The following is a 13127-nucleotide window of genomic DNA, read 5'->3' as shown; positions in this document are numbered from 1 at the left end:
TTCCAGTCCTGCAAATAAAATACCTCTATGTTTCCTTTTTTTTTTTTTTTTTTTTCTTTTCTTTAACAGCGATAAACTCTGCCTGACTATTCCTCTTCCCTCTCAGCTTGTGACTGTCTCAGTTTATGGCATCGTCACAACCTCCTGATTGATTTACATGTAAAGTCAGTAAACAATCGCTCCCACCCTCTCCAGTCCCTTATCCCACGGGCTCTGTGGCTGCTGGGTGACTCAGCACCATGGAGCACATGCATGACTAATTCTTCCCTCTCCAACAAACAGGGAGTTTGGGTCTTTGTTCAATGCATTCCTCTGCTGGTGGAAGCTGCCGAATGAGCCGCCCTGGCACAGCAGCATGACTCATCCCAAGGAGGTGCGTGCTGAGCTCCGGACGCGAGGATGTCCGGGTCCTCCAGCACCGCTTCTACCCGTATCCTGCTGCAGGAGCTGGGGCTGGACCGATGCACGTGGCCGTGCCAGGCTAGCAGCAGGCAGAGCAGCCAACATTCCGCCCTTGCCAAGCCCGGTGCTCCCTCCAGCACACCCAGCGTGTTTTATTCTCAGAACTGGATGTGGCCAGTCCCTCGGAATCAGATCTCAGGCTGGTTATTATCAGTCCTCCCGGTGCTGTTTGGGCTGTTTCCTCCCCAGCAGCTTTTGGACCCCTTGGGGGGGTTTGGCCACCGCAAAGCTGGTCGCTGCTGGGGTTCACATCCAGCCTCTTGCACGATGAGGTGGGCTTGGGAGCGCGAACACCCCTCACCTGGGACATCATCACTGTGAGGGTGGAAACATGTCCAATGGGGCACTGTTACCGCACGTGCCATCTTCCTTTTCTCTCTTTGCCAAGCAAATTTTGAGCAGGAAGAAGCTGAGAGCTCAGTTCTTTAGTCCACAACACCTAAGTGCCTGCAGCCAGGTGAGCCCCCCTGGTCCTTTAATTGCAGCGGTGGGTGGGAGCCTTTAGAAGGGAGGGAGGGGGGATTCCTCCTGGCAGCCTGGGCCGATGCAGCTGTGGGGCTGGTGGGGCCTGTGGTGCCTGACCACGATGGAGCCTGCACCGTGAGTACTCACACTGGGGGCCGGGGGTGTCTTTGGTAGGCAGCTGGTGCATTGGGGGTTTGCAGCACTGGGGTGCACGCAAAAGGGTTGCGAGCTGGAAAGCTGCTCCCCCTGTGCCAGCCTTGCCTGAGAGCAGAGGGGGCGCAGAGCTCCGGGGAGATGAAGGCACAAATGTGTTTTGCAGCCTGGGGTAGTAACTGGTGTGTGGGCTGCCCCTGGGGGTGCCCCGTATGCCCAGCCCTGGGACTCCGTCCTGTCCCGTGCTCCTGCTGCAGGTTTTAGAGCGGTTTGGGTTGGAAGGGACCTTAAAGATCATCCAGTTCCCCCACCCCCCCCCCCCGACCCCGCCATGGGCAGGGACACCTTCCACCAGCCCAGGTTGCTCCAAGCCCCGTCCAACCTGGCCTTGAACCTTTCCAGGGATGGGGCACCCACAGCTGCTGTGGGCAACCCGCACCAGTGTCTCGCCACCCTCCAGTAAAGAATTTCTTCCTAATCTCTAATCTAAATCGACCCTCTTTTCAGTGTAAAGCCACCCCGCCTTGTCCCATCGCTACATTGCTGCCCTGGGCTGGGTTCAGCTGGGGCTGTGTGGCAGCCTCCCGGCCAGGGCACAGGCAGAGCCCCGCTCCCTGCACTTGCCTCCCCACACAGCACCCATGGCCCCATCCTGAAGGGTACAGGGTCTTGTGCGGGACCTCACTGTATCGAGCACCTGTGCCCCCGCATCTCCCCTGCGATGGGGGTGCTGGGAGCGGAGCCCCTCTGACCCCAGCAAGGACCTCACCAGCCGCACAGGGACCCCCCACTTGCAGGTCCAGCCCTTGCTGTGCTGCATGCACAGCAGCTCCCCCAGCACCCTGCACTGAAGCTGGTCCCCAGTTTGAGGTGACAGCAGGCTGTGCCAGGTGGGCACACCTCGCTCGCGGTGCTGGGACGGGGGTACAGCACGACGTGGGATCCCCGCTGCGGGGGTGCGCAGCTGCAAGTGCTGCGGCATCACCCTGCTCGCCCCGAGCATCTCCTTTGATCTCGGGGCTGTGACGCCCGTGCAGCAGCCCGGCCGTGCTCGCAGAGTGTTTCCTTTCATTGTCGCATGAAGGGAGCCCATAAAACTGACTGCAAGCGCAGGCTGCGGCAGTGAAGCTCCTGCAGGCAATGCTGCCCGCTGCTCCCGTTCTCAGCACACCCTCACCGGAGGGGAACGGTGTGTCCCCCCCATCCCTTGGGGATGTCACCAGTGTGCTGAAGGCGGTGGCCTGGCCCAGACAGGGAGGCAGCTGGTCCTGGCCCTGAGCCACATGGTAACCCAGCCTGTCATTCAGCAGGAAAGCATGTGGTTATCTCAGCCGAGACTGTAATTATGCTGATTGGCACTAACTTGTCTCAAAAAGCTGGGGAGGAGGGAAGAACCTCACATCAGCCATTTTATATGAAACTTTACAGGGAGAAATGGAGGCCAGGGCAGGACAAGTTTGTAGTGGGATCCTCTGCACTCTGCCCCTTCTCCTGTCCATGACGTTCCCACGCGTCCCTGCACCCTTCAGACCAGCCCCACGCCAAGAGGAGCTGGGCTGGGTGCCCCCTGTTTAAAACCAGCCCAGCATCCCCATCCCCAGCTTGCAGGCGGCAGGATGGAGCTGGAGCCCATCCTGCATCCCGGCAGCGCGCGGAGGTGGGCACCGTGCCCGTCCCGGGCTGTAGCTGGAGAGCATTTCCCATCCGCTCTCCGATAAGATGTTGTTCATTCATCGCTGCGTGTTGACAGCAAGCCAGGCAAGAGGGCCTGCGTGGCCCACTTGGAGGCAGAGGAAATGCTGCTTGGCGTGGTAATCCATCTCCAAAAGAGCTATTGAAAGAAGAGGCTGTGCTGCTGGCTCCTCCACGCTGGAGCGTGGTTTGCAGCGGATCCCTCCGGATTTCTTCAGGGACTGAGACACATGCTGGTGTGATCCGATTCCAGCAGCACTCAGGCTCACTCTGGAGCTGCTGGCCGCTCTGGAAAATCTGCCCATCGATGGGGACCGTGTGAGGCAGCTGAGTTTGAGTCCCTGCCCTGATGTGCAGGAGCGAGGAGGGCTTGGGGAAGTAACAGGAGACTCTGCCCAGGATGTAAATTAGTGTGTGCCCTTGGAGATGAGCCAGCAAAGCCGTTAGTGATGCTCTCACATGGGCATGACTGTAGTGGGCAATAAATCAGCTGATTTGGAGCAAAACAGTTGTGCAACTTGTGGAGGAGTTTGCATGGCGGCTGCACACAGGCAATGAGCAAGGTACGGGGCAGCGGATGGCCAGCTGAGCCAGGGAGGGTTGGGCAATGCAAAATCTCTTGGGCAATGCAAAAATCTCTTGGGCAATGCACCAGAAGGGATGGGAGATGGAGAACGGGGCTCTTCCTCGCCCATTCTGTCCCTGCTGCTGGCTGCCATTCTGGCCCACGGCGAGGGTACAGCTGACGGCTCCAGCCCCTGCTCCACCCCACAATTAACCTGTGTTTGCTTATTAGGGAAGCCACAAGCCTGTGCAAACACTTCCATTTGCTTTTGATAAACTAAAGGTAGAAGAAAATCATGCCCATGAGGTGCGGCCAGTCCTGGCAAGCTGCTCGTGCAGGTCTGGGTCACGCTGGATGGGTCCTGAGGGCCATCTGCCAAGGGCCGAGCATCCCTCCCTGCCCCGTGTCACCCAGCCAATTCCCATGTCACCCGGCCATGCCAGTGGCTGTTCCCAGCCCTGCTGTTCTCCAGAAAACCACGGTGTTTGTCCCAAACTTGGCCTGGTGTCGCTAACGGCAACTGCTAATTGTACTCTCGTTCTGTACTATATTTAATTCCCCACTATTATTTTTTCCCCTCTTAATCATAAAAAGCCTAAATTTCCCTCGGGGAAGGTTATTGGCTCAAGTGTGGAAATATACCTGCAACTTGCACAGAGCTGAGCCACCGGGGCATTGGCTGTATTTTTAAATCCAAGTACAAAGTGTCTTCGATGCGAGCGTCGCTTAACCCGTCTCTGGGAGGGGGGGGTGGGAGTGTGGGGGGGGTCCTTCCCCTCTTCTCAGCTCCCACTGCTCACCCTGCCCATCCTCAGGGTGGGATGCAGCCACCCATGGGCTTGGATGTGTGGATGGGAGGGTGGATAAGGAGCAAGTGTGGGACTGGAGGAATTGCTCTGTTCTGCCCTATTTTCCTGCTGCATCCTCCTCCCTGCCTCGCCGGGGTGAGGGCAGCGTGCGGGCATCCTCCCGCGCACGGGGAGGGTCAGTCAGCAGGACGGCGAGTGCCTCAGCATCCTCTCCTTCCCAGGCCATCTCCCGCCACCCCTGCAGGGACAGAGGCTCAGGTTCTCCGAGGTAACCTGGAGCCTCCATACCTTTGAGGATGTGGGCCAAAGTCATCCAGTCTGAGAGCTATTTTGGGGGCGCGTGGCTGCTCCCGTGAGGCCGTTGGCACAGCCAAGCCGGAGACGGCCAGGCGCGAGCAGAGGCACAGATGGGACGTGCAGGAGGGAACTGGCCCTCGTCTCCACCAGTTAATGAAGTCACCCAAGGGGGTTTCAGCCCTGTGCTGGGCAGACCTTGGGTCACCTTTCAAACAACTGCTGAGGGGCAGGTTTGGGTTTGCAGCTCAAGCAGAGCAGATTTGGGGTCTAACCCTCACCACCGCAAATGCTCGTAGCATCTTCTGCACCAAAGGAGCAATTATTTTTTTTTTTTTTTTTAGTGGTAGTTACTTTGGGCTCTGAAATCCTCACCCAGAAGGAGACACAAGGTTGAAACAACCCTTTATTATTTGATAGCTGTAGCCTACAGTCAGTCCTGGCCTGCTGCTGCTGCTCTCTCTGGGGTGGCTGGGGTGGGAGGACAGCGTAGCAGCGTGAAAGGCGCCATACAGAGCCCAGACAGCCTTTGTGTCACATCTGCAGGCAGCAGCGGGGTCAGGGCACACCCAGAGCCAGCAAGCCGAGGGGGCAAGCTCGCCTCCTGGCCAAAGAATCCCCCTCTTATGTGCATCTGTCAGCAGAACCTTCCTGCTCCCCACTCTGCTCGTGCACAAGGGACCGAGTGTCTCCCTTCCTCCTCTTTGAACAAAGGAGGCTACAGTTATTTTTTGCTTCCTTCTTCCAAGTGGCTTCACCCTTGAGTTCCCGGCCTCAATTTGGGATGTCCAAGGAGACCCGTGCAAAAGTCAGAGGGGGACCAGGCAGGGCACTGGGATGCTCCTTGGGTACCACTAACCCATCTGCCTCCTCAGCCAGCATCCCTCCTTGCCATCCTCTCTCTCCATCAGAGACATATTTGCTCCCAAAGCATGTGGACAAACTTAAGCTCCAGTTGGGGTCCTGTCCAGCCCTGGGGGGCTACAGCCCTGGCTGATCTGGTGGAGGGTTGTGGCTTGTTGGGAAGGCAACCCCATCCCACGTTTGGGAGTGGTCACTGCCAAGGGCCATTGTGGGCAAGGCATGCAGGTAGAGGGGAACTTTGGCCAAAGGAGCATCCTGTGGACAGTGCTGGGGGGCTTGGGGGAGGGAGGTAGCCCTGCGTTTTGAGCAGTTGCCTGCAAAGGAGCAATTTCAGCATGTGAAAGGAATGTGGCTCAGACTCTGCCAGAGATGGAGGCTATGCCTTAGGGATGGGGAGGACTGCTGCTGGACTGACTCACCGGCTGCCTCTGCAGCTGCTTCCTCTCCAGGAGGCAGAAACTCCCAGTTTTTATTTATCATGTGGCTTAAAGTAGGGGGTAAGAAAGGAAATGCCCTTATTTTTAACTTGTCTGTCTCCCCAGGGCCGGGGGGAGCAAGCGTGGGCACAGAGAGGTGGCCACCCTGCTGCGTGTGCCCATGAGCATCCCCACGGCCAGGGCTGCTCGCTCACCTGGGGGCTGCAGGCTGTTTGCAGCCCTCCACAGTATTTTGGGGTCTGAGCCCATGCAAAAACTGTCCCTGCATGTTGGGAGCTGCCCAGACACCCTGTGTGGAGTGGGGACATGCAGGGTGGGCACCGTGATAGCTCAGCGTGGGCATAGCTAAGTGGAGGGCAGCTGCGAGCAACTTAGCCACAGGAGAAATGCACTTTTTTTGGTTTTTTTCCCTTCTGGAAGCCACCAGTCTGTGCTGCTGCCTGTGTGTTGGCAGGTTTTGGGTGGCACATGCTGGGGGGTCCCTATTTGTCCCCACCACAGGGACAGAGCTGTCGAGTCCCAGCCACTTGGCTGGGGAGCTGGAGCTGCATGTTGCCCTCCCAGGGCTGGAGGATGGGGAGGGGTTTGTTTATCCCAGCTTCATCCAGGAAGGATTGGGAGATGTGGTGTCACCATCCCCAGAGTGACGGTAGGCCGGGGTGCACCCCTGAAACATTTTGGGTTCCTCATCCTTAACTGAGCTGAGCTGGGACATCCAGCCCTGAGCACAGGCTGGGCACGGTGTCCACCACCCTGGCATGGGGAGGGGGCTGCTTCCCGCCATGGGGTGGGAAGGAGACCTCGGGAGACCTCGTCTTGCTTGCACCCTGTTCTCCTGGGTGGGAGAAACCGCGCCAGACACCCGTTTGGTTAATGTTATGGAGGTTTTTTGTGCTTCCAGGTGACTTTTTGTCACCTGGTGCTCTGCAAACACAAGCCATCCCTGGGGTTGAGGGAGGATGGCTGCATGGGGAGCCCAGTTGGGGCCGGGCTGGGAGAGGTGATGTTTGGCCTGGCTGTGCCCAGCAATGCTGGTGGGACTGGTGTGGGCATGGGCATGCCGCAGTGCCCCTCAGCTGAGGTACCACTTGTGCCTTTGATTGAAGTGGCTGATCTGTACACAAAGTTTTGGTCTTTAACTCCTTGGGGGCTTTCTTTGAGCTCCTGTTGTGAAACCTTCATTTGCTTTTAACAGCTGCAAGGGTGTTTTTTTTTCTAATGATCTTCTCTTTTCCCCCTCTGTTGCCCTGAGATAAAGGCTTCTAAATTTGTCCTGTGCTGAAAACGCAGCTAATCCTGATGGACCTGAATTCGCATCTCCCCCTGGAGGAATTGCACTAATTTTTTTCCCTTTGTTCTGCCAGGGGACCTGTCCGTTTCCTAGTGGAAAAAAAAAATTTCACTATTTAGGGCAAGGTTTATATTCCTGAAACCTGTGTGTTTGTTTGTGAGAAAAGAGGACAGGAGGGAAATAAATGAGAAAAGCATCATGCTTTTTTTTTTTTTTCCCTCCCCTTCCGACATTGTTTTTGCAGCAGGCAAGTTTTAATTAAAGTGAGGAACTAGGGCACTTGTGCTGTCCAGAAGATGCTCTGAGGATGTGGTCCTTTTCCACCAGTGTTATATTGAGAGCCTGGAGCTGGGCTGACTGTGGAAGGGCCCCTTATGGGCTGCAGTGACTGGGTGGGCTTCGGAGGGGTGGGGGGGCTCCTTCCTGTTCCCAGCTCCCAGCGTGATGAGTGGGATGGGTGCAGCAGTACTGGGTGCTGAGTGAATCCTGCAGCACCATCAGGTTGGACAGGGCGGGGGACGGTGGCTGGGGGGTCACCCTGGCTTGGGGATGCTGCCGAGCAGGGGGGTTGGGACGATGGGGCAAAGGCACGAGGGTGACGGAGGTAGCGAGATGTGGAGCAGGCATTGGGAGCTTGGAAGTGGCAAGCTGGCAGGAGGCAGCTGGGTTTCGGGAAGCCACAAGTGCTCGCCTGGGGCAGAAAAATCCAGTGGGAGCTGCCTTGTCCCCACCTGGGGCTTTCCCCGCTGCCGGCGCTGCAGGATGCTGGCCTGCAAGGGCTGGGGGATGCGCTGGCCGAGGGGCAGCCCTTGGGGTGGCCGTGGGGATGGGGACCTGCCGGGGGTCTGGCCCTGCTGCAAAGTGAGGAGGGGGACGAAGTGAGTGGCGAGGGCAGGATCTGGGGGGGCAGGGGAGGGGCTGCGTGGGGCAGGGGCTGGTGCTGGCAGCTGGGGGCCTCAGTGTCCCTGTGCCACGCGTGGGAGGGCGCAGGAGGGGGGTAGATACATCCCCACCGCATCGGCTGCTGGTGCCTCGGTGGGGGGCGAACACCCCCCGGACCCCCGCACCCCCAGAGCCCCGGTTGAGGACAGGTTGTAGAGACCCCCGACGGGGCGGGCTGGGGGGTGTGTGTGTGTGTATGTGTGTCTGTCCTGGGGCTGCCCGTGGGACCAGCATCCCCACGCGTGGGGCAACGGGGCGTCCGCCCCCCCTCCCCCAAGGCGGGAGGCGGGGAGGGGAGGGTGGGGCCTCATTTTGGGCATCCCCCCCCCCCCCCCCCTCCCCCCCGGTCCCAGGCGGCTCCGCTTCTCCTCCCAGAGCAAAAATATTTGCATGCTTTTGCGAGCAGGACTTCCTGATCGCTCTGCATTGGCTGCAGGTAGAAAGCTGGGCAGAGCCGGAGGCACGGCCGGCCGGCCACATCTCCTGCAAACCTCTCCTGGAGCTTCATCTCCCCCCGCCCCCACACCCCCCGCCTTCCTCCTCCTCCTCCTCCTCCCCCCCCCGCCCCGTTCCCCTGGCTCCCCTCCTGCACGGCACATGTAAAAGTTGTGCGCGGGGCTCCCGCTGCCGTCCCGCTGCCCGTTGCTGCCCGCAAGGAGCCGGGCTGGGATCGGGATCAGCCCCCCCAGCAGGGATCCGTCCCCCCGCCAGGCTCCCCTCGCCCCATGGTGGATTTCGGGACGGGAAGGTGACTTGGGGAAGCAGCGGCGCTGCGCCGGGGCCGGGGCGACCATGAATGAGATGTCAAGTTTCCTGCACATCGGGGACATCGTCTCCCTGTACGCCGAGGGCTCCGTCAACGGCTTCATCAGCACTTTGGGGTGAGTGGGACGCTCCCCTGGCTGCCCGCCAGCCAGCTCGGCCACCGGGATGGGACAGGATGGGATGGGGAGGTGGTGCTGAGAGTGAGCCCGCTGGGGAAAAGGGGCTGGAAAGCTCTGGGTGCCCACCAGTGAGCCCTGCCACCAGGATGGGATGGGATGGGACGGTGGTGCTGAGCCTGAGCCCGGTGGGGAAAAGTGGCTGGGAAGCTCTGGGTGCTGCAGCAAGGGGGGGCACAGGTGCTGGGCAGGGGAGGCTGTCTGCCCCCGGGTTCTTCTCCGACTCCAGTTGCTGCCAGGGGCAGGATGTGGCTCTGGAGGGACCCTGCAGCCCACCCGCTCCGGCAGCCTGAAACTGTTTCATAGAATCATAGAATGGTTTGGGCTGGAAGGGACCTTAAAGACAATTTAGTTCCAACCCCCCTGTCGTGGGCAGGGACACATTTTCCCCGTTAGGGGCTGGGGGAGATGAAATGGGCTTACGCAGCATGAGGGGTTGGGGGGGTGTTAAGAAGGGGTTGGGGGTGGCTGAGGGTGATGGCAGGGGCAGCCGGGGTCCCTCCTGGGGCACGGGGTCTTGACAGGCTTCCAGCTCTGTCCGGTGTGGCTGCAGGCTGCTGGCCCTGGGACAGGCAGTGATGGCTCTCACTGTCCCCCCTTGGGATCCCACACATTTGGTGGTCAGCAGGAATGGCTGCAGAGCCACCAGCATGCGGGTGCCCATGGCCACCAAACGCTCCTTAGGGCTGGGGGGACCAGGGCACTGCTGGGTCCAGGCTGAGCCAGCTCCTTGCAGCCTCCTGGACATGTCAGCACGGGCGAGGGCATCTCACAGCCCCAACCCAGGGGGATGAGCGGAGAGCTCGGAGACCTGTCCTGGATCCCTTCTGTTTCCGTGCAAGCCAATGGTACCCAGGCAAAGCCAGGCCAAGACGATGCCCTTCTCCATCCTCTGGCTGCTTGCTCCCATTGGGAGCGTTTGCCCTGCGGCGCGGGCAGAGGCTGTGTCCCCACGGTGTGAGGGCTCCAGCAGGGCTGCTGGATGTCCTGGGGCACGGGTGGGTTTTTTCCTTCCGCCGAAGCAGGGACCCAAACCTTGGCCACAGCCCCAGGCGGGTGGACGTGGGGCTGTGCCAGCGTGCCTGCCCCATGCTGCATGTAGGAGAGGCTGAGCTCAGCCAGGAATGCTGGCTTGGATGGGATTCCTGGGGCAGGAGCTGCCCGGCTCTGTAATCTGCGATGAATGCACTTGCTCCCACATGCCTATGTATAACCAGAGACGTACATACCTTCGCCTACACGTGTTCGTGCATCCACCGCTGGGCACACGCAACCTCTGGCTTAATACCCACGGAAGCCTTCCTCCAACTGGCTGCGGAATGCTCCCAGAAAGGGGCTGCTGGCTGCAACCGGGTGCAGACCCAGGCCCAAAATCCCAGTGCACGCATGCATGCAGTTATACGGTGCTGGGCAAAAGGTCCTGCACGTGCAGGATGCAGCCTGTCTGTGCCCAGCCCTCCCTGGATGGGTGGGAAGACATCCCAACGGTCCTTTTTGGAGACGTCTCCCTGTAGCTGGGCTGTTCCCCCAGTGCCAGAGCCATCCCGAGGCAGGGGCTGCAGCCTTGGCAGCTCAGCGCTGAGCACCCCTCCAGCCTGTCGGTGAAATCAGGTCTGGGGGAGGCTCTGCTGGGATCCGATGCTGGTTATCAGCCCATGGAGCATGTCCCAGTGGCTCGCTGGGAGCTGAATTAAGAGCTGTGTAGACTCTTTGGGGCTCCAGTCCCTTTGCAGCTCTGGCCCTCGGGTCCCCCTTGTTGCCGGGTGCTTCTCTACATTTATAAGCATCTGAAAAAGCAGGGCTTGCCTCTTCTTGAGGCCCCAGCCCCACTTTTGCTGGCCAGCCCCACTTTCCCGGGGTGCTGCTTTCTCCAGATTGTTTCCCACCCTCTGAAATTGTTTTCCCTTGTGCCCTGCGACCTGGGAGACCCAACCACACCTTAAATCACTCCTGCGATAAGGGACTGGGTGACTCACTGAGAGTGCTTGTCGTCCCTAAACCCTCCTGCCACAGCTTGGGACCTTATTTAGTTAATTTGCAAGGCAAATAGCTCTGCCAGCCCCGGGCAAGGTGCTGTGTGCCTGGCTGAGCACCCTGCCAGGGATGCTCCTGCCATCCTTCCTTGCAGAGGGACTGGGTTTGGCTGTAGAATCACTGGGGGTCTGTGGTGGGATCCTCTGTTTGTATGGGATGATAGGTAATGTCACCAGGTGCTGGTCATAAGTGTCACGTTAAGGGATGTACCCCAACGTGCCGATGCTGTGGGGTCCATGGGGCGTCCTGGCTGATGTGGGGGTGAATGTCAACTAAATACCGATGTGGTGATGCTTACAGGCAGTGCTGTGGGGCACGGGGCTCTGCCCGTGGGCGCTCGGGATGCGCTGCTGGTGGGAGGCGCAGCGGAGTTTGGAGCCTCTTGCACCAAGCTCCTCCGCAGCCGCGTTTGCAAAATGCCTGGAGAGGCTGAGGAAGGGGAAAAAGGTCTGACAAGGGCATGGGGAGGGAGGTGGGCTACACGCGGGGGATGCTTCCTCTTGCCTGTCTCCACTGCAGCTCCTGTGGCGTGTTAAACTCATTAACCCCAGTGCTTTGTCACTGGTGGTGCCTGGCCCGGAGGCAGTGGGGCTGGGAGCCCAGCCGCTCCAGTGGCAGCATGGAGCCCTGCCCTGCTCTGGGCTGGGAAGGGTTTCATCCAGAGGACACCGGCTTCTCTGGCCACCCTCGCCTTCGGAGGGGCCGGGTACCATCGTTTGCAGGAGCTTGCCGGGCTCTTACCAGCTCCACCACAACAGCAGCAGCTTTCCCTTGAGCCCCGGCTGCATGGGGGTACCTGGGGGCTGGACTGGCTACCTGCACAGCACCAGCCAGGTGGCCCCCGGTCAGTGGAATGCCTTGAAAAGCAGCGAGGAAGCAGAAGCAGGCCCCTTATTAACACTAAGTCTCGATTTAATTTATTTTATTTTACTTTTTGAGGTGCTTTCGTCCTTTTTGTACAGGGAGCTTGCTGGGGATGGCGGAGGGGGTTGGTGGCAGAGGTGGGGGGAGCCCTGCCGTCCCTGGCTGAGCCTCCTCTGCTCCCAGTCCCCCCCAAATCACACTGTTGAAGGCCCCCAAGCACAAACCCTTCCTCCTGCACATGCTGTCCGCAGCGGGTGTTTGCTTGGAAGGAGGAAAAACATCCCGCCGAAGGGTGGGGAGCACTCCTGTGCGCTCCAGTGCTGGCCTAGGTGGGGGAACGCTGAGCCAAAATATCCAAACTAGCTAAAATGCTAAAGACAGCCCAAAAGGAGGAGGTTACTTAAGCAGTCCCATGGGAAGGCAGGGCGAGAGCTGGCTGCTGGGAAGCAGCAGCACCCTGAGGTGCTGGTGGAACTGGGCTGAGGGCAGCCACGCTGCTGGTCGCATCCCTTGGCTGTGCTGCTCTGCGCCCTGGGGGTGACATGGTCTATTGGAGGAGAGGTGGGGGACAGGACGGGTGTATCAGGGGTGCCAGAAGTGGTTCTGGGGACATGGGAAGGTGCCCAGAAGGAGTTTGTGAGATGCAGGGACCCAAGGGTGGGTTGGTCTTCCCTCTTGGCTTGATTTGAGGCTACTCCTGGCTGGGAGGTGGGACAGGGCTCTGCGGGGCCGCCCGACTTGACTGCCGTGGCTTTGCTACTGCAAATTAAAGGTGTCCGAGGAGATGGCAGCTTGAAAGAGTTTGGAGCAAAAGCAGCCACCTGGGGCAGGGATGTGGGGTCGATGCTGAGCAGCAGCTTTGCCGGGGCACGGCACCCCCCGCGGGGAGGTCATATGTGCAGCTGCTTTGGTGCTTAGGGACAACTCCAGGGAGATCTGTGCTTGGGGAGAGGGAGCTTTTGGGGCTGGGGTGGGGGGGAAGAACCGCTGGTGTGGGGTGTGCTGTGGGGATCATCCAGGCAAAGCAAACCAATGGCCAAGCAGGGAAAGGAGCTCAGAGACCTTGACGTGGCTCCTGCGCCAGCGTGACGGATGGGGTGATGCTGGGAGCCCTGGGAGACATTGCTGTCATGCCTTCCCATCACATCTCATGTCCCTGAGAAGCCAGCACCAAATGGCTGGAGCCAGAGAGGAGCAGAAATGCAGTGCAGGTGCCTGTGCTTGCCAGGGAGGTGTGTGCCCCATCTCTGCCATCCCAGGGGGGTCCCAGGACCTGCCGGGAGCTCGGGGACCGGCACTGTGGGCTTGCAGCTG

The 13127-nt window shown here is 59.7% G+C and overlaps 1 protein-coding gene across 1 annotated transcript in view; it reads left to right on the top strand.

Moving 5' to 3' along the window:
• Nucleotides 1–8544: 8544 nt before the first annotated feature.
• ITPR3 (inositol 1,4,5-trisphosphate receptor type 3) overlaps nt 8545–13127 on the top strand; it is a 43649-nt gene continuing 39066 nt past the window's right edge. Inside the window, exon 1 of the mRNA XM_005447042.4 lies at nt 8545–8855. Within this exon, the coding sequence (XP_005447099.1) occupies nt 8767–8855 (89 nt within the window). The 5' untranslated portion in view covers nt 8545–8766. The remainder of the gene's footprint in view (nt 8856–13127) is intronic.

Source organism: Falco cherrug, chromosome 16 (assembly GCF_023634085.1).
Source record: "Falco cherrug isolate bFalChe1 chromosome 16, bFalChe1.pri, whole genome shotgun sequence".
Classification (NCBI taxonomy): Eukaryota; Metazoa; Chordata; class Aves; order Falconiformes; family Falconidae; genus Falco; species Falco cherrug.
This window is presented reverse-complemented; position numbering and strand designations above follow the sequence as displayed.